The sequence below is a fragment of the Meleagris gallopavo genome, chromosome 1 (assembly GCF_000146605.3).
Source record: "Meleagris gallopavo isolate NT-WF06-2002-E0010 breed Aviagen turkey brand Nicholas breeding stock chromosome 1, Turkey_5.1, whole genome shotgun sequence".
Taxonomy (NCBI): Eukaryota; Metazoa; Chordata; class Aves; order Galliformes; family Phasianidae; genus Meleagris; species Meleagris gallopavo.
This window is the reverse complement of record NC_015011.2, coordinates 54,427,920-54,449,524: the sequence shown is the minus strand read 5'-3', so window position 1 is coordinate 54,449,524 and position 21,605 is coordinate 54,427,920. Positions and strand designations below refer to the sequence as shown.

Sequence of the window (21,605 nt, the reverse complement as noted above, 5' to 3'; positions counted from 1 at the left end):
ACTTAATACTAAATATACTTTTGATCCCAGAAACATGCCTGATACTACCTGGCATCAACTGAAAAGCTGTAGGGACAGATGAACTAAAGGCAGCACAAGGGGTGAAAAACTACTCTTTTTTTTTTTTTCAGAGGAGATAGGTGTCTCTTTGAGGAAGTGTATGTAATAAGTGGTTCTCATTCCCATTTGGTCTTGCTGGGAGGAACCATGCTTTTTCTGTGAGAGTACATTGGGCAACTGTGCCAACAGGTGTTGCTGACAATGTGAGCTCCTTGGCCATCAGGTCCTTGTCTTTGCCAACTACATCTCTTCCATAACTTATGAACAGAGATACGATTCATAAAAAGCTGCAAAATTAAAACACAGAAAATGTTTTTCAGCAGCATGCAATTCACCAGCACAACTGCAAAAATTGCTGTTGAGATTGCAAGTTCAGAAGGATCCAGGAAGGTTCCTACCGATTCCCCTCAGCAGAGGCCTGACACAGCCTCCTCTGAGATCCCCACTGATTTCAATGAAGAAGAACAGACAGTCTTTCCAGAGTCATTTGCAACTCTGATGTAGCAGCAGGACAATGAATTGGGTAAGGTTTAGGCATTTCAGATAAAGTTGCTGACTCTTTATGGCTGCCCATTTCTCCAAACTACAGCACAGAAGGCCCTCAGAGAAAGCTACTCTCTCCAGCTTCCAAGAGCTAAATAACACACAAAATAACCTCCTCTGTTTGGGGTCTTCAGAGCTCATTACCTGTGCGAGGAGTCCTGGCTGGATCTGAAGAGGCTGAGCCCCAGGAGCCTGAGTGACAATGGGAACAGCATTCTCCATCCGAACTGAATACCCAGCATGCTTCGAAGGAGAGGCTTGTAACCCTGTTTCACAAGCACAGAAAATACAGCATTAGTCATACACAGCATTGCTAAGGATGGGGGTCTCATTTTAAGAGGAGCCTAAAGACATTCACTGATGTCCATTTAAATCACAGTGTTTAGTCCTTCTGAAAAATTAAGTTCTAGGAGATCCACATATTCCAGCCTAGCCCAAAGACATCCATCAGACGCTGATAAGCACAGTATATTCATGAGGGTACAGGAGAGACATTTTCAAAGATGTTAAGGGATTAACTGATTTCATATTTTTAAGTTATCTCAAATCCAGGGGAAACATTTCAATATAATGCGTACAGGGAGAAAAGAAAGAGTGAGGAGGAAATGGCTTCTCTTACCGGATGTTCTCTGGGTTGATAATAGAAAATGGTCCTTGCCAAACAAGAAACACTGCTATGAGAATGCTCCCTTGTTATCAGTGTGGGACAAATGTAATCCAGAACTGTGCACTAACTCAATCTTGACTGGGATGGGTGATTTTCTCTTGCACAGTTTCCCAGGAGTCAAATTTTAAAGATTCTGATTTTATTATGTTTAATCTAGCACACCTCAAACTCCAGCTGTTGCTCTTAGCCAAACATTAGCCTAACTGTTCTGGAGAAAGCCTTCCTCTTCATCACCTTAGTGCATGGCACAGTCTTCAAGCTACCTTCTTTCTTACAGAGATTTCTCAAGACAGCAAGCAGAAGATGTTAGCTTACATATTCTAGTACAGCATTTCTGAAGTCAAACCCTTGTGATGCATTTTAACTATGTGGAAGAAGTCTAACTAAACTCCTCCAGTTCAAAAGAGCTTTGATAATCTTGTAGAACTCTAACAAGTGCCTAGAGACAGATGTACAGAGAGGCTTGGAAAAACGCAGCAGAAGTTGCATCAGCTGAACCAAGGTTTATTTAGACCACTTCTTAAAGATGCCCAATTAGTTTTACAAAATGATTTCAGCATATTAAGTTAAAAGAAAGAGAAGTGGCTAAGGTTGGTCATCACCCAAGTTGTCTGACAGACGGTCCATATGGTGGGAGTACAGAGGTGTAAGATATGACTTAGTAATAATTAACTAGCAGGGCTGGAGTTGATGGAATTGTCCTGGTAAATACTCATAAGTGTCTGTCATGGGACAAACCCTCACTACCACCAGCACCACACTCTCTACTGTGTTAACTTCCTGAGTTCCCTTTTTAACACCTGAATTACCAAGAAGCGTTGAACCAGTTATTTATGCAATGACTAATTCCTGTTTTAGGGGGAAGTTTTCAAGTTTACCAAAGTGAGGCAGAAGAACCTCAAACTTTATGTTTAGGGCAAAGGATGACAGATATTGCAAGTTCTTCCCCACCTCTTTTTTCAGTGCTTGTCCCATTATTTTTAATCAGCCACCTTTAACCCACGTGGTAAAGGCAACATATCGCCTGCAAGATCCTCTGCTGTTGTAGATATTTCACCCTGCTGACATCTGAGTAATCTGCAACAACCTCATTGCTCAGATTTACAAGCCAACAAATGTCTTTCCATATGATCTGAACGAAGGAAGCTCGTTCCAAACAAGAGCTAGATAAATCAGCAGCTGGGACAGAGCCGGGGGAGTGTTAAGACCAGGTGAAGCTGTGACTTACCTTGGAAGCCTGGTGGGCAGACGATGAGAGCTTGCTGGAAGGGGTCGGGCCGGGCACAGATCTGCGCTGTTCCTGTCTGCAAGGGCATGCTCCGCTGGGCCACCGCAGCCATGGACGCTGCTGAGGGCTGGTAGAGTGCAGATTGGTAATTTAGTATGGAGACTTCGGGGTTGGCTAAGGAAATAGTGGCACTGGAGGAGGTGGGAGCCAGGTTGGTGGTCTAAAGGAATGACGGGAATTAAACAAAAACAAACAACAAATAAAATGAGGGAGATGGGTACGTTGGAGATGTGAAATCCAAAAGTAAAATTAAAAAATAAAATAAATAGTGTAAGATAAAAGAAAAGAAAATCTAAATTAAAAACAGCAAATCAAAAACAAACAAAGAACAGAGCAGGACACCGAGGAGCATGGAGGTGAGGACAGTGATGGAAAAAGGAGTGTGGTTTGCCTAAATAACAGCACTGTACCATGCCGTGGGACCTGCGGCCACATGGAGCTGCTGGAAATGCTCAGAGACAGAGAATCTTCTCCAGTTGAGAACTGCAGCCCCAGACAGCCCTTAACTTGCTCTGATTTGCAGCATATAGAAGATGGGTTCAGAAAATGCTGCTATCTCCAAATCATGTTCTTTTCTCGTCGCGCATACAACTCTACAAAAAGCTCACGTTGCTGAGGTAAAAGAAACTCAGCATCTCCTTGCCCTGCAAAGCATCAGTCTAAGAGGGGGGCTCATTGTTCAGACTTCCCTCTATCTTGCATCTAAGCTAGTACAAGCTACTCAAATTATATTTAAATTAGAAAGCATTGGAAGAATAACACTAGGTAGAAATAACAGTACTTTCCAAGTCCAAATTTTGCTTGGCTTGACATTAAAATCTCTCAGAGCAGAAGCTCCAGCAGTGGATGTTGCAAAGCCACAAAAATCAGCACACTGCTCTGCAAAACATTTAGAAATCTTTTGGTGACTTGTGCTTTATTTGGACCAAATCTGTAGCAGTTGCAGACAAACAACCCCTAAATAGTTTTGCCACTGCTCTACAAAAATATGCCCTCAGCATTAATGTCTAGGCAAATGTACCAAAACAGAGCCCACCCTTTTCCTCCCTGCTAGCCCTCCCATTCAAACACTTATCTTTTGGTGAATGTACATATGAACAAGCCCAAGGTGAAGCCTTGAAGCCTAGACTGCAGGAGGTGGCAAACTCGGCTCTACACAATGACCTGTTTGCCACTGAACTGGGGATGGGTACGCATGCTGCACAGCCATAGTCACAAGGGGCACTATGGAGAAACATCTCCTCCTTCTCCCCACTCTGTGCAAAGGCAGAGAAGTGCAATCTGTTCCCCCGTGCACCACACCCAGCAGCAAACACGGCAGCTCCCACGCCACGGTTCTCGGGTACTGCAACTGGATGGAGGCAAAACCCAAAGATTCTGCAGACAGAGAGTGCTGGGAACCACAATGAGTGGCACGTTCGAGAGGATGGTAAAAATCTGGAGCTTGTTCAAATCAAAACGCCCTTCCTGGAAATGTTTCTACCATTTCTAGGAACACTGGAGATACCAGTTCTGCTCACAATACACACCCCTTACGAAAATTCAGATTACCACAGACCTCCTGAGCTGGCAACTGATCTGAACATCAAATGAGCAGTGAGGAAATGAAAGCAAGCCTGCATTTCCTACTAGCAGCTATGGTACAAATGGTGTCTCTGCCATGCAGCTGGAGCCTAGCAGAGCACGCAGAACAAAGTTTCCTACTCTGCATCTCAGAAACAGTCAAGAATGGGAACTCGTTTTTATAATACTGTTACACTGAACCATGACCTACCTCTGTGTGAATCTGCTCAATGAATTACTCCAAAAGACGTTCTGTGATCGCATGTATCAAGAACTGACTCATGAAGTCTGGCTTTCTGAGTGACACAGGAACACCTTGTACACCTACACAGAACTGTTCAGCTCCTTTGCTTTTGAAATACCAAGTGCCATTTCCACAATACCACTTGCAATCTCTAGAGTGAATTTCAAGCAGTCTTATCCAGAAAGGCTTAAAGGATAGCAGCTATTTCTTGAGCTTCAGTCTCCTAGAATGCTGTCCCTGGAGGGTTTCCTTTTGCTGTTGTAAAACAGTCCCACAGCAGAAAGCTTAGCCTGCTAGCCATGAATTTGCCAGCACAGCACTCCCCAACACTGGGGCATGTAAAACAAATGCAGGAGCCCAAAGCACAATTACGAAGCCAGAGCCCACCAATGTAGCATGCAGTGTGTTCTCTAACAGAGTGCCCACGTCAATTGTGGCACCTGGAGTGAAACCAATGGGAGATAAGAATAAACATTACCCCAAAACCATTCTTTCCTGTCGATCTGTTGCAGTGCTACATCTGTTTAGAAGGGTTTTAATTCTTCTTACTTCAATGTCAATTTGAAGGAGTACTGTAAGATCACAAATACTTCTGCTTGATCCACTGAATGCAGTTCTGCTGCTGCATTAAGGGACTAATGAGCTTTTCCCCATAGCAACTTCTCAGGTAAACAGGATTTATCATCCCCAACAATAACATAAATGATGACAGCAACATTTCACAATCACACAGAAGGACGTAAGATTAATGCTTGCCTGAATGAGAAAGAATGGAGGAAGGATAGTAGAAAAGTAACAGTTTTTTGCAGGCAAGGAAAATTAGATGCTGTGTTTGCTTTTCATCTTTTAGGCCCTACTGATGTAAAAATTTCAAGCACTGGCTGCTTCTGATCAGTGCTCTTACCTGGTTGTGCACTGTGTTCAGCTGGTTGTTAAAAGTCATGGTCAAGTTGGTAGATGTGCTCGGGGCTACGTGGGTGATGAATGGTGTCTTGCTCTGGTTCACAGTGTCATACATATTCACCCGCCGCTTGCAAATCTCCATATTCTGGAAGCAGGACTTAACACTGGGCAAGGAAAAGGAAGGCAAGGAAGAGACAGAAAATCAACCTTCCAACTAGGGCAACAGTTCATCACAGAGACCCTAGCCCCATTGTTAGGTCTCAATGGCAGGCTTGGCACTTTCTAGTCACATGAGCTCTTTGCTATTTGTGCAAGTCCCTCTTAACCAGTGAGAATCAGGCTAGCCCTCCTTGCATTGAAGAGGGCTAAATATGTGACAGGATGAGAGTGCCTGCTTGTGGACTCCCAGATGCCCTTTTCGGTCTGAACTCTGCAATGTAAGTCACAGAAAGCCAGCAAATCTTTCAGTCTTCAGATGTCAGGGTGAGAAAAACCAAAGAGTTAGTTTGAGAGAGTGAGAGACTGAGAGCAAGAAAGAGAGATACTGATTTTATTCCAGTAGGATGACTGAACCTGAGAGGAAAAGACAACTAATGCTTCCTGTATCAGTGTATGTCTAAATGTTATTTTAGAAGTCCCTTGCAAGGAAGAATTTTGCTGAGACTCCTGTAAAGTCTTACTCTTTTAAAAAGTAGTTACAGATGGCTCAACTCAGACAAGTGCCTAAAACACTGCCCCTGCCTGGCTAAATACTTCCACAGATGTTTATCTTAAAAAACGTGTGCTGTCCTCTCCCAGTTAATGGGACTCTTCATGTGCCAAAAGGTTATGTCAAATCAGATTCATTGACACTCTAAGGGAACGAGGTTCTGAGGTTATCTTAAATTGAAAAACAGATCTCTTGGAGGAAAAAGTGCAGCCTCTTCCTCAACATAGAGCTTACTTTAAACGTTACTGATAATGGCAAAAGAAATCTTGAAGCATGTCATATTTCGTACCCTCAGTAAAGCAGATGAAATGCTTTCTGCATTGCTGGAGCACTGTGGCTGGGTACATGAAACTGTCAATGTCACGTTTATAATTGGGATACCACGGCATAAGAGATAGCAATATAGCGGTCCTAAAATTGTGCTTTTAATACAATCTCATTTTTCCAAGCTCTAAAAACCAATACATGATTTCCACAAGCCTTCCACAATCCGTAATCGTTTTTACAAATGTGTCCTCAGAGTCTGAAATACAACTTAAGAAAGTATAAAGGGATTTATCTCATTTCCGCTATCCCAACCACGAAAAATATAAAACACGAGCAGCAAAAATTAGCCGTTGCTGTAAAAATTCAACTGTGTGCACAACAATCTAAGCTGTTAGAGGTCGGGCAAGTAAAGACAACTCCATGTCACCTGAGCTTTAATGAGAAAAATGACTCCCCTTAAAAGGAATAAGTTTGTATTTTCACTGGTTGGTCAGGAAGAAGACCTTGATCTTTTTATCCCTGTCTTTTCTCTTACTCATAAGATCATCTGTGTTCTCTCACAAGTAGTTTCTTAATTACTGTTCCATAATCACTTGCAGACGAAATACTCAGGACACAGCGCAAAGCTGCTCAACATGTGCTATCTTCTAAAGTGCTATGAAATACCTATAAACTGCAGAATATTTAGAGAACTCAAACATTTTTATCAAATGAATGTGGAAGACTATTGGACTGACTTTTCCCAAACAGGTTAACTCCTCCACTAAAAACCAGAAAGTACTGAAAAGAATGTATTTTCCATACATGGTAAGTTGCATATGTTGCCAAAAGGATTTATGCAACACAGTATAATCCCTGCTAATGTCATACTGTCCTTTAAAAAAAAAAAAAAAGTTAAAAAAGGCAGAGAGTAAAACAGGACAGAAAGTACCCAACAGTTTAAGTGTCATGCAATCAAACATGTGAGACTGGGAGCTAAACTCACTTTGTTGTTTGCTTGGAAGTAAGCAGAACAGCCCCTCATAGGCTGCTCAAACTCACATCCTCCTTTCTGAAGCATTCTGCAACAGCGATTCCTTCCAGAAGCTACTTCTTCCATATATGTTCACTTTCTCTTCTGCCCAATTTGCTTTTAAGACAAGTCCCTCCATCTCTCAGGGCTTTGTGGTTTCTATTCTCAAAACCACAGGCAATCACAGACAAAATTTCCATCAACCTGCCATGCTGGGTACTGCTCCCTTTACCCGTCACCTTCTCCATCATAGAAGGACTATGCACCTGGCTGGCACAGCATTTAGCATTCAAAGACCTAATGCTGAATATTTCATTTGGGGAAAACTCTCATCAGTATTGGTCTCAGTGACATTTTCAGCATTTCTGGGGCTTTGCCTGAGCAGCCACGAGTGAGAACTTCAGAAGTGAAGACCTGCCTGTAATATTACAGAAGGATTTCTTATGGCCATGTATTGTGTCACAAATCTTTCCTATCTCACACAATTGGCTGTTGAAAATTAAATGACTTCTGTGTATGACGCTAACACTGTTAGAAAAGACAGTCCTTTTTTAACTTATGCTTTTATATTGAAAACTTACTTTTTCTCTATTTAGCACAACAATTTCCTGTCTTGTTTTCATTACTTTTATCACTTAGTATCTACTTAGAGATAACAACACTCACAGATGTCTGTACAGGATAAGCCTGGGTCTACACAGACCATGCACCCACTACTTTCTGGCACACACTTGCTCTTATCTTGTGATAAACACAATAAAAAGGCAGCTACATCTCCTTCACAGAGAGAAAACTACCCCAAATGAACTTGAAATGTTGCAGATACGTAAAAGCTCAAATATGGGCAGGAGAGCTGATGCACTGTAACTTTTGCTCTACGGTATCCATATAAAGATCTTCTAAGGTATTAAGCAGCACCTATTACATTTTCACCCAAGCTTTTCACAGCCTTTAAACACACATGCACCTAGCACCCAATGGAGTACGGTGCTACGTCAATAACTGAAGGGACATCCTATAAAAGTACCTTGTACTGCAAAGAGCCATAGAGCAGGATGTTCAAAGCCAGGTGCTTTGAATGCTCTGGAGAGCTCTTACATGTGCTTGTATTTTGCACCTCCATAATTTGGCCCTATGTGAATTGCCCACGGGATGAGAGCGATGTGCTGGGTTTCCTGCATTTATTTCATGCTGCTCTGATAAAGCATTAGGAGTCATACTTGAAGGCACGACACTTCTTCACATGTCCATCAGGCAGTGGAATCCACCTCCATTACAAATTGTGGCATCTAAGGTCAGAGTTTTGTATTAAAGTTGCACAGGTGAGAAACGACAAAGTCAAAAACTGAACTTATTTTCCTGCTGCCTTTTCCTGCTGGTTTCTGTAAACCAGACTGCTGCAAAAAAAAGCTCTTTCCTTAAAAGGCGAACAGCCCCCAATTGACCCCTGCAAGACGGGAAAGTTCTTGGAGAAAGGGTCGGCAGCCACTGCGGATAAGGTTGATTACTGCACTAACAATCAGGACTATATTACTTTGAGATATACTGATATACTCAGCACTAATTGCATAATTTCTTCTGCATTTTAATGAAAACATACGTAATTATCGGATATTTACATAATGAATGTTGCACACTCTACCGTGTTTTAAATGCCAAGCATCTACAACACAATTCTTACAACCTCAGAGTTGCCAATCATCTTTTTTTTTCTTTTTGCCAGAAAAAGATTAAAACATAGGGCTTAGAATTTTTAATTATGCCCCTTAGACACATTTGGTTTCAATAACAGGCAATACTTCACCCCCAGCTCAAAACCCAGGGAAAGGAAGGCCACATACTGTGTGCTGTGAGGGAAATCGAGTAAGTGCGTCATGGTGACAAAAGGGTGGTTCAGAGTTTCAATTGGTGTTATTCTCTTATCAGCATCTATCGTCAACATCTTCTTTAACAGATCTATAAACTCCCGTCGGTCTGCCTTTTCCACCAACATATCACTTCCTTCCAAATCTGTTGTCATATTTACCTACAGGAGAAAAGACAAGAATGAGTGCTAAGGTGAAGGAGCAGATGGCCAGGTCTCCAGCAAACCATGCTTACTCCTCGTTGGAACACATGACCCACAAGCCTCTATGTCTAAAGGAGTTGTTGCTGAAGCTACACAGCAAATGTGTGGTGGCTAGTCATGCTGTCATCTGGTTTGTGCACATCAGATCTCTAGACAGACTGTTAAGTGTTCAGCTAGCGTGGGTCAGTGGCTAATGAATCACTTAGTCACCCTCCACTGAAGATGAACAGATTCCATGTGGTAGCAAGCAAGATCTGGCAACCAGTATATTTATCATCTAAAGGACTGTGTTATTAGGTAATTTACTATGCATCTCATGAGCAAAAATACATATATAAAATAAATAAAAATTTTCAGTAAGTTTATTGGAAACATTCTATTCGTGTATTAGGTATCATATCATCCTTTTGTTGAAATCTCTCCTGATCTCAGTCCTTCATTTCTGCATGTTTTGCTTGTGAATGCTCCAGTATGCAGCCTTTGCTAGCACAAATTCCAGACATGCAGTTGCAGGAGTGGTTATGCTGGAATTAACTTTCACAACCACATGGAATCGACACAGTGAATTAGTACTCCTCATTCCCTGAACCAGTCACACTTCAGAGAAAGCATCATCTGTTACAGCCAGGGTATTTCCAAAGTCACCATTTTACAAACTGAAATATTAAAGTTCAGAGAAGTAAGGTGACTTGCCAGTTGTCACACGCAGGGGCACTGAAGAGATGAGAAAATACAGGACTGTGACATGTATACACGTGACTCAGTCATTTTCCAAAGCTGCTTTGCTACAGCACACTAAGGACATGTTCCCCTGTGCATGGATCCCTCAGCAAAGCAGTACATAATGAGATGAGCTGGTAGGTGTAAACTTGCTGTTTCTCAGGAGCAGGTATATATAGGGTACACTGTTTCTTCAGGAGCAGATACAGGGCACACAAGAATGGGGTACGCACAGAAATCACGCAACTTCTCTTTCCTGGTGTTGCCCAAAAGCATGAAAAGCAGCCTTGTGCTTGTTACTCACCAATGCTCTTACCTGTGCCATATCATCCAAACAGTTGAAAATATACTTCCTTGCTTCCTTCGACTTAATCCCCGTCTCTGCCTCATGATCATCTGGTGTCTGCTCAAAACAGGAAAAAGGCATTGAGCAGAACTGCTCAGCAACCAGCTACACACTGTGTGCCACTTCCACCTTACCCTCCACTTGCCTTACCCTGACCTCATTGGAGACCACTGCATATCTCTTGCTTGAGCACATACATTTATGCATTTATATTGACTGTGGTTATGATGATAATTTTCACATCACAAGGTGATTTGTCTCTTCTTTTTCACTTCGGAGGATACTCCTCCTCCGGATATGGTAGAAGACCAAAAGGGCTCCCACACTCCCACCCTCTGTGAGACTCAGCATCTCATCCCTATGGCCAGAAGTCCACTGTTCTTTCTCCTTGGGGACTGAAAGCCACCAAATGTGCTAATACAAGAGATTCTAGGCCCACTTGCATTCCGAGAGGGTATGACTGTCAGAAGCCAAATGCTTGCTTGCTTTTTTTTCCCCTTCCCCTCAATGCAGTAGATATCAGAGCTAAGTCTGCCCAGGGCATGTTTCATTTAAATTGCACATCAGTTTGAGTACTTGGAGATTTCCACATGAACTCTGGACTTAGATTTCCCACAAAGCAGTGCCAAGCAGGTGAGCTAAGGGCTGCAAACTTCTGTGACAGCAGTTTTACCTTGGGCTATACCCACCCCAGTGTCTGTAATGCATTGCAAAAAGCAAGACTTAGGCTTGGAAGTGACCTGGTCGTCTCCTTACTTCCAACCAACAACAGCAAGGCAAAAGAAACAAGGGAATTCTTCCTACCTTCAGCCTCCACAAAGGATACGGTGAGTCTGTATCCCTGTTGAAAAACCTTGTAGTCTTTGTCCCTGCACTTAACAAATACTCTGCTGGTAAGCCCTGCGTCTGTGAAATATAGCGAATCTGTAAGAAAAGGATGAAAGGTCACTGTTCATCCTGTGAAGATCTCTGGAGGTCTTCCCTGAAGAAGGGCAGGAGGCATTTAAAACAATAGAACAAAGAAAAAAAGAGAAAATGCACTGAGAAGTCAGACTTCACCAAAAAAAACCCACACTGAAAGGAATGACAGGAAAGAGAATTCCCATATGGCATTCCTCCATTTATCATTTACATCTATGGAAACTTACCCTTGTGATATGCTGCCAGAAAGTCTATGGATGAAGGAAGGAAAGTCCCTGGGTTTTAGAGGTTAAAGAGGAAGACCGACAGAGTTTTCAGTGGTGAGCTTCTCTGCTTTGCACCTTTTTATGTCACACTCTCCTCTCCAGGAGGTAATTTCAGTAATTTGATATTTGTGCTCTAACTTTTGCTGTTTTTTCCCCCATATGAGCACATAGCTTTTCCTAGGAACAGTTTTGAGTTGAAAACAGAAAACTGTGAAGTGACTGTCATTGAACTTGGATGAAATATACTTAGGTCACTCCAAAAGTAATGTCTCCTATTTATTTCCATGGAAACTACAACAGATACAAAGATCACTACAGCACTCTCTGAAAGAGCAAATTCTCAGCTACAAAGCACTGTTTTTCAATACAGTTACCACCAGTACTTATGCCTATGATTCTATGATTCTATGATTTTCATCAGTAATGAATAAGAATGTGCATGATGCACTCGTATGAATCTGGATCAGTGGAGGTGACCCACTGTCACCACTGTCACTGCTCAAACCCACCACCCACCACCTCACTACGCTCACATCCACTGTTTGGTCTCCATAAACATTCAGCAAACATCAATGAATGTCAATGGGTGCCATTTTTTCCACATGGAGGAATTCGATTACCTGGTTTTGCTTCAACCTCCACTGCCATAGCAGCAACATCTGCCTCTGATGTTGTGGGCCAACATAACAAAGTAGGAAGCATTACTTTTGGAGCAGCCCTCATATATTCAAACAAAATGACACCCTCACAGTGTGTGAAATCCTTATCACTACTGCCTACACGACTTCATTTGCTGTTTGAGTTACTTCCATGACTGTGTCCTGGCTGCCACAGGCTACACAGCTAAAAAGATGCTACCCATGTGTTTCCAGAATTTATTGATTCAGAGGAGGAAGGGCATGTGATTACATAATAAAAGACTGATAGAATGCATGCCTAGTGTGGCACACAAAACCTGAATTATAGCATTTCCTGACTTCTGAATGTTTCACTCCGAAAAACTCTGCAAAATCTGTAAAACACTCATCTACTCTATGGGAAAATGGAAAACGCTTTTGAGAGAAGAGACAGAGAGAGGTAACAAAGAAACAAACACAGAGGTATTAAAAGCAGCTGAGCTTTCCAAGTCTTCCAGGCACTCCTGATTCTGACCCATTAAGTGTACCTTGTTGAGCTCTGCAGCTCCCTACGTCCATGGTAACCCGGACACCTGAGGAGCTCCAGGCACCTTCCTGCAGCCCAGCACCAGGCTGTAAGGCTGCATATGCTGTGGTGAGGCGCCAGGCTCATCCCTTGCCCCTTCCCAGCTCTCCAGGAGCCTTCACGGCACTTTACCAGAGGAAGCAGTTAAGCTGGACAGGTACATATGGTGATTTCTTTTTCAGCTGTGCGTTTTATGACTCTTTGGCAGGGGGCGGGGGGAGGAGAAAAAAATCTGCTCTTCATGCTTAGTGTGTGATTTTCAAATGCTTGTAGGTTTTTCAGCTATGTCTGATTTCCTTTGGAATCGCTAATGACCCAGCTCTTCACCGCGGGATATCTCCCCTGCCAAATTTCACCTTCAAAGCTCTTGGCTAAAAAATGCTATTTATGAAAGATGAGACAAAGAAACATTTTCGTATATGAAAAAAATATTTACCCTGTTTTTTGCTTTTTTTCTTTTTCCGAAAAGAGAAAAGACCTTTTCCAGGCCACATTTGCAGAAAGCTAAGCAAGACTATCAGAATGGAAACTGTTCTGCAGCCCTGACTCTAGAAGTCACTGTGCTATGTTTTAGGAGTACAAAAGAAGCATAAAAGCCTATGGGGAGAGAACCATGACAGCTTATATTAACTAGAAACTTACACCACTGTGAATGTTCTCTTTCTTGTCACTGCTTTTAATATACACCCTCACAAAGGAGATTATAAAATGCAGTAGAGTTCATGCAGTTTCTTCCAACAAATAAACCTCTATTTAATATTTGCTGTTACTGTAGAGAGAGGGTGCCTGCTCTGTTCAATGATTAGAGACATGTACAGAGTTCTCTAGTCAATGGGAATGTTTACTCTTGGTTGAGAATTCACTTAGGCAGTCAGTTCTTAATTGTTAGCATGCTAAGCAGCACGCTGGCTACTGAGTGTACTCCAAGTGGATAATGAAAAAGTTGACATGGGATGGCAAGAATCACGTGCAAATATCTCCTGTTAGTAAAAACAGGAAAAGTTGCCATCTTTTTGTCACAGTAAAAGAAAAAAACAACACATCTGTGCTCTTATCAATAGCCAGAGTAACATTGGTACCAACCTGATCGTACTCTGAAGCTCCTGGGTACAAAGGCCAGCCCAAGAACAGCTCTGCAATGACACATCCCAATGACCACATATCAATTGCTTCACAAAATGGTAAACCGAGGATGATTTCCGGGGCTCTGCAAAGGAACGGGTTAGAAAACATTAGCAACCAGAATGGACCCACTGATAATCAGGAAGCTGTTTGCTGTGAACAACAGTAAGTGAACAACAGTCCTGCTATAGGGCTCCGCTGGCTGCTGGCAAAATATCTGCTATCAAGTATTAGTTGGTGAATATTTATCTTTGCAGAGGAGTTCTCTGGCCCCATTTAGTCAAGAGACAGCCCCACTGAGGCCTTACATTTCACAGCAATTTACAAAAAGAGAACTCACATAGTTTTCATTCGACAGGTGGAAAAATGAGCCACCACTGTCACATTCCAGGCCACCCAGATAAGATCCCCACGGGAGGCTTCCAGGCCTGGCTCACTGAGAAACTGCACTGGCTCTGCTACAAAACATCCCCTATTCACCAAGCGCAGTGGGCTTCACAAGCAGCCAACCATTAAATAATCATCATAGGACTGGTATAAAAGGATTACTAACTTTTTAAACAAATGGATACCATAAAACAGAGAAATGACCTAATTAGTTCTATTAGATATAAGACTGTTCCTCAGAGGAAGTAGCCAAGAAGCCTTTGCTTTCCAATCTGTCCCAGACACCTGATTAGATTTTCTTTTCTCTTTTAGATGGAATGGGCAAAAAGCGGAGGCAGCCTCACCATATATTTGCTGTCTACTTCAGAAGATATGCACTGAAACCCCTCTGCTCAGTGAGTCTCAGCATGAGCCCAGCTGAGGAATCAGATGAGAAGGCAAAAGCTTTGGCTCCAGATCTCCATGAGGATCCCAGGCACATGGAGGATGCACCACTGCTCCTCCCAACTCCTCTGCACTGGGGCTGCCCATGTACGGCAGGCAGAATATCTCTCATGTTTGAGCAGTAGAGATATCTGAGCAATCATGGAAGATCCCAACTATGCAACGATGGTCTCTTAGCTCAGACTTCCACAAGTTACAGACTTTAATTTTCCCACCTCAACCCATATTTCCACATGCAGTTCAATGCTAAGACTTCTGTTTTACACAGGGACCAACTAAAGCTTCTCTCCTGCTCTTGTCTTCTAAAGCCTCACTTTCTGGGGTCAGGTGATGTACAGTAGAAAGGAAAACTTTCCTTCCCATCTTCCTCTAAATATATTAAAAAAAAGCAACAAAAAAAAAGAAACATGAATGATGAAAGAAACTTTCATCATTTTAAAAATAGCCTGAGGATTTCTTAGGCCCAGATGCATATTTTGGGAATGTCTGACAATTGAGCAAATCAAGTGTCCAGAGCTGGAAACAGGACCCGTGGTACCCAGTCTCCCAATCTGTCAACAGGATAAAGTCTGACACCACTGAGATCATACTAAGGATTACCCATTGCAGTGGAAAGCATTACGTTTTAATTGTGCCATTACACAGCCATGTGAAGACAAGTCTCCAGCTAAGAAACCAAGCAAAATGTTTTTTGTTTTGTTTTTTTTTTCTTCTGAGAAATGAGCAAAGACTGTATAAGAAGAACTCATGCCCCATCTTCAGCATACAACCAGTCTGGGGTTGATAGGTAATGACAAGAGCCTCAAACTAGCAACAAAGAAGGTAAATATGAAGGCAAATACTAGGATTTTAAGGTGAGGTTGCTTCATGCCACTCCCACAAAAACAAAACAAAACAAACAAACAAAAAAAAAACCCACAAAAACAACATGCCAGAAACTTAAAAAGCAGCTACTTTTAGCCTTGCTAGTGCAGCCCACCATGAAAACTTTATTCTTATACCAATCTCTACTTAGGAACAAAGGGTTAATTTTCCTCGTTTTCCTCCTATTCTGCCATCCCTACACACTAGTCGACACCTAGACAAAATGCAGAGAGAAAAAGACAGCTATGGTGACCTGAATCTCATTACTATGTAAATCCTGCATTCAAAGCCATCTGCCTCTCCCTGTCTGCCTTCCACATTGTGAACGAAATGTCCCTGGTCACTAATGAGAGCTCAGCCTCACACTGAACTTCACGTCCCAGTATCTCATGTGGAAGGAGCAGAGGGGTAGACTAGTAGTGGGATATTCCCAAAGTGATACCGTCTGGAAACCACCCTGTTCATAAAACACGCATGCACTGCTGTCATATGCAGCACACAGCCCCTTCCTTCTCTCCACACTTGTGCTGCCAACACCTCCAGACCCCTGTAAGAAGGGCTGACCTAGAATTTGAGATTCTGAAATTTCTAATCTTTTTGAGTCTTTAGCTGTACAGTGGGTTTTTCTTAAAGCTCCAGCTTTTGGAGTATAGCAATTCAGAGAGAATTTCTTTTTCACATTTAAAAAAAAAAAAAGTTTGCATCTCCTGTCCCCATCATACTGTTGGGAAGTAAAGCACAGAACCAAGATCCATACAGTGTAGACACATAAAAAGCAGCTTAAAAGAATGACATTCCTTACATTAAACCTGACCTATCATTGTGGAGAAGGGAGGTGGTGATATATTTTTATTTTATTTTACCTTTTTGAAAGCTGGTATTCATCATACTCTACCAAGTCTAAGCATTAGTTGTAATCATCAGCCATTCAGTCCCAAACAGAGTACCAATGATGATTTTGGAACAGCAAACAGTGAGAACACCAGACATGAGGCCTTATGTACACCAATTTACCAGTCAATAGGACACCACAAGGACAGGGATCACAGACCATGGAGGCTTCCAGACTTTCACTGAGCAGATATGTCCTCTTTATCATATGTAAGAGAGCTGAAGTCATTCCAGAAGGAATGAAGTTGCCCAGTCCAGCAGCAGTTATTGCCTGTGCCAAGCTTTTCGGTGGAAGAAGCTACGTGTTCTGCAACTAAACAGCTTGTCCACTGATAAAAAGTCTTCCGAACCTTTGTCAGGTGAAGACTGTTTTGTATGCCAAGTTATGGATGCACAGATCCTTCTGCATACACACCTTTATCAAACACAAGGAACTCCCACCTTTCTTAACAAACACATATGCCAGTTTTTCGAAAAAAGGTGAGATCTTAATGCCATCTACACATTCTGGCACAGAGTTCCATGGACAACCTTTTCCTTTAATTAACACCTGAAGCCTGTTGTTTAAAGACTAATTTTCCTTTATCAGGTTTAGATGTGTCACCTCTCACTTCATGTTCACATGGATTGGCCTAAAGATGAAAACAGAAGTTCCTGAATCACCTTTCTTTTAGCAGAAAGTATTTTTATCTCTTTGCCTTATTCTCCTTTGTTTGCCTTCCTTCTGAATGAAGCAGCTTCGAGTTTCTCAGCTTACCACCCCTCGCATGTTTAGTCCTCTTCCATCATCTGACTCTACATAAAGCTCCTCTTCCTAGCACGACTGCTTGGAGACAGGCTGAACAAAACTAAACAGATTTAAACACAAGGATATTCCCCAGACTTATTTTATGCTATTTGCAGAATGTTTCTGCATTCCAGTCTTCCCTGAACCTAGTATTTTGTTTGCCTTTGGAATGACACGAGGCATTTCAACAGATGTTTTATCTGGGAGCTCCTCTGAGACACACAGTCCTTTCCTTCAGGGGAGCTACAGTTAATTTAGGACACAGAATTATGTAGAAATAGTTTGTTTTTCCTCTTCATATGTTTACTGCCTTTCAGTGTTGCACTGATCTGGAATAACATTGTCTGTAATCTAGATCAAGTCCCTGAAATGTTTCCTGCAGCCTAACCTTAACAATTCCGTGGTGTCTGCACACTTCAGCACTTCACTGCTGGTCCCCCAATTTGCACAGATAATTAATGTATTAAATAACTCTGGTCCTAAAACGTGCACATAAGCCGTTCCACAATTGACCCTTTTATTCCTAAAAGCACTCAGATTTAACTTGGCTGCTTTAAGAATGGTGTAATTTTCTTTTCCATGGGGAAAGAAAATATTTTTGTGTCTTAGGCAGTTCTTATGTGGGATTCCTCCATTTTGCAGCTGGTAACAATATATCACAGGGTAAAGTACTCTATTAAATAAAGTGTGCGCATCATAGTATTGCAATTATAAATCCAAATTCACACGGCAGCAAGTTCTCCCAAACAGCATTGCGTGGTTTACACTGCCTTCAACAAGCCACTTCATGGCTGCACGGTGAAGCGCTTCCCTCCTTGATAACACTGCTTGTTTTAAACACAGACTCGCCACACTGTTCAGTTTTGGTGGTGACCTTGTTTCCAACCACGCAAAGGCAGCTCACTGCCAGATACCTTGGTATGTGCAGGCGGTTCATCTGCAGTGCCCTCAGCAGTAATCTCAGCCTCCAGTATGAGGCACATGGAGGGAAAACAAAACTTCACCTTTTCTGTCCTTTCTCTCCTGTGAGCTGCCTTCAATGTCTCTCAATCAAATGCACTCCTGAGTGGCAGGCAAGCATGCACAGCCTGGTCTGCATCTCACATGTACCTCACTAGTATTATAGTCTCACCAAAGTTAGAAAATACTCACAACGAAGCTGGGAAAGTAAACTGCCCCCATGAGAGACCAAATCTCAGAATCATAGACATGTTTAGGTTGGAGGAGACCTGTGTAGGCCAACAGGCCCATCACTAGGGCTATCTACAGCAGGTTGCCCAGCACCACGTACGGATGGCTTTTTAAAGATGTCCAAGGATGGAGACTGCACAGCCTCTATAGACAACCTCTGCCAAACAACCTAACCTAAGTTAGTCACCTAAAGAGTGTTTACTGACATTCACGTAGAATCTCCTGCATTTCAGTTTGTGCCCACAGCTAAGTGGGCACCACTGAAAAGAGCCTGGCTCATTCTCTTTGGTCTCTGTCTTCAGTTGGGTTTCACCCACACACCTCCAGCTGAGAAGCAGCCAGCCCATCCCCACTTATCACAGCTCTGCCCCTTTCCCACACAGAATTACTGCCCTGGACAGAAAAGGTGGCCTGCTCCTAAGTTAAGTGCTGTGTTCAGCAAGTCCCTTATCACTTGGAACAGAGCTTGAAGGTACACATGTTCTCCAGGGAGCTGCTGGTGTTGGCACAGAACACACATCTCCTCTCCAATCACACCCAATGCATGAGGGTCCCCCCAGGTTCCCAAAGACAGAAGCACAATCATTTGCTTGCACCTCACACATGACCCCATCCTGCTTGCAGGCCTACTGCTAGCAGAGTATTTACTTTAGCAACCCAGCTTTGTGGCAGGGTAATTTCATTGTCTGGTGTTTCTGTCAGGAAAATTAATTACCAGTCTAGCTCACCGACTTTTTCACCCACACATCACAGGGCATTAAAAACAAATGCCAAAAAAATTCATTTTCACAGACATGGGCTCAAAGAGCTGGGTTCTTTCTGAATTTTAAAACTGTCCTGCTCAGGGATAATTCATCACCTTCTAGGAGGGCCCCATAGCTGAGTGTCACTCAGCATAGGCCTTCCTATGCAAGTATACACATCAGAAAAAAAAACAACCCCAAACCAGGTACTGGCTGGCACCTTCTACAAGTCTGCTCTTTGCCTTCATGGTGATGTTTGTAGAAGGAGGCTGCAGACAGCTGTTGGCAGTACAGACAAACCTACAGTGATGCGGTGCCGGCACAGCCTCCCACCTTCTACATGTTAGTTACTCCTGCCAATGCCTGAACTTTTGGAAGCTGTCACATCTCCATCCAGAAAACTCTGATCAGGGGAGGCACAAGTCTGATATGTTAGCGTGAGTGGGCACTTGCTGACCAGTTGTGTACACAGGCCTCGCTCCTCTGGGATTTGACCAGCAGCTCCAGGAGAGCACTGCCTGGCACCCGCCGGTGCCATAGGACAGATAGCAGTGGGGCCACGAACACTACACACACATACAGCTACCACATAATGGCAGTGAGTCTTGAAGTGATGGGGTTCCATCCTCCTCCAAACTACATCCTTTATTTGGCATCTTTATGGAGTTTTCTTCATATCTGCAGACTTGACCTTCTGTATTTTGTGAAGGTATTTTTTTTATTGCAATATACCATAACATGCACCCTCAGCCCTGAGTCCAAGGAGGTAGAGTACATGACACCTTTTCCAGTCCCTCATTTTCAGCCCTAAATGACTTCTTACTACAGGAATGTAGAAGAAGACATGCTGATCTACTGGGAGCCAAAGATTAACACTAGCTTTTTCCATCCTGGAGGCGTTCAAGGCCACATTGGCTGGGGCCCTGGACAACCTGATCTAGAGGGTGGCAACCCTGACCATGGCAAGAGAATTGGAGCTGGATGGGATTTAAGGTCCCTTCCAAACAAAGCCATTCTGTGACACTCCTCACCACTTCACCTCTCACATTAACACCCTGTATTTCGCAGGTCAGACACAGATACAAACAGTTTCTGGAAAGTACTAGGGGATAGCCAGAATGACTTCCCAGGCCATTAGATCACCAGCACAACCAGTGCTAGAGGGTAGCTCCAATGCTGCATTGCTTGCAGTGCCCTTGCCCCCCCCCCCAAAATTAGTTTGCAACACATCAAAAAATATCTGTATCAGCTCAGAGGACTGTATCCACTCAGCCTTCAGAGATGGTTTATATTACAGGACACAAATATAAACTAGTGGCCGGCAGCAAGTGAGGTACGGCAGGGGTTTATTCCAGGACCCATCTTGCTTAACATCTTTATCACTGGCCCAGAGCAGGAGGTATAGCGCAGTCTCGTCCAGTTTGTGGGTGACACCAAACAGAGGGAGCCCTGTGACATGCACCACAGGAGAAGGAGATGTCAGCTATTAACTGAAACAGGGAAGGATCCCACAGCAGAGAAAGAAAACATCTCCACTGAGCAGATAAGTAACTATGAGTACAGGTTGTGCAATCACCATTCCTGGAGGCTTTCAAGCCTCAGAAAGACAAAGTCCCACTTTGATTGCATACCTGACTGTACCCTGAGTAGTGGGTTGGGCTCAGTGACCTCCTGAGGCTCCTTCTCACCTCAACTACTCTGACTCTGTATGGCACAGTAAGTACACACTTGCCAACAGCAAGGTGACCCCAATCCTCCTACGTCCAGGCAAAATACTGAATAGCTGGGAGTGTTTCAGGCTGTTCAGGTGCAGGTCCCAGGGCATTTGTATCAAGTGCACACACAGTTCTTTCTGTCTTTTCAAAATAAAGCAAGTTATACCAGAATTACTTCTGGACTCGAACCGAAAAATTATCATACAAGCTTCGAGAACCTATCATTACTAAGGGCATTCAGTAGCACATAAATCACAGAAGCAGACTAACCCACCCACTCCTTGATACTGTTCATGTTCCACGAGAGCTGATTACAGTGGGTGAAAATACTCCACAGGATCATGCCAGAGATTCCCAGACCTAGACTGGACCCTGGGAAACCACCCACTCCCTCCCTGCCATGATACAGTGGCATCTGTGCCTATGCCTCTCCTAGTAAGCAGTCAGCCAGTTTGTTTTACAGACCTCCCATGGCGAAGAGACCACAAACCTCACTGTGCCCCAAAGGACCTCAGCCCTTGTAATTTTAAGGAATAATACAGCTGCGCATAGCTGACTTGATGTCATGCTTAATTACAACCTGGTGTCAATCTGACATCTATGTAATACATATGGCAAAACATAACTTTATACATCTAACTTCACTTTCCTTATACCCAGTTTACTGCCAGACTGCGTGTC

General features: G+C 43.0%; 1 protein-coding gene across 1 annotated transcript in view; it reads right to left on the bottom strand.

Moving 5' to 3' along the window:
* HIPK2 (homeodomain interacting protein kinase 2) overlaps positions 1-21,605 on the bottom strand; it is an 83,914-nt gene that overhangs the window by 20,659 nt on the left and 41,650 nt on the right. The window contains exons 2-8 of the mRNA XM_019611463.2: positions 13,864-13,987; positions 11,195-11,314; positions 10,361-10,447; positions 9,098-9,282; positions 5,270-5,432; positions 2,499-2,718; positions 748-869 (exon numbers count right to left, since the gene is read on the bottom strand). Coding sequence (XP_019467008.2) covers positions 748-869; positions 2,499-2,718; positions 5,270-5,432; positions 9,098-9,282; positions 10,361-10,447; positions 11,195-11,314; positions 13,864-13,987 — 1,021 coding nt within the window. The remainder of the gene's footprint in view (positions 1-747; positions 870-2,498; positions 2,719-5,269; positions 5,433-9,097; positions 9,283-10,360; positions 10,448-11,194; positions 11,315-13,863; positions 13,988-21,605) is intronic.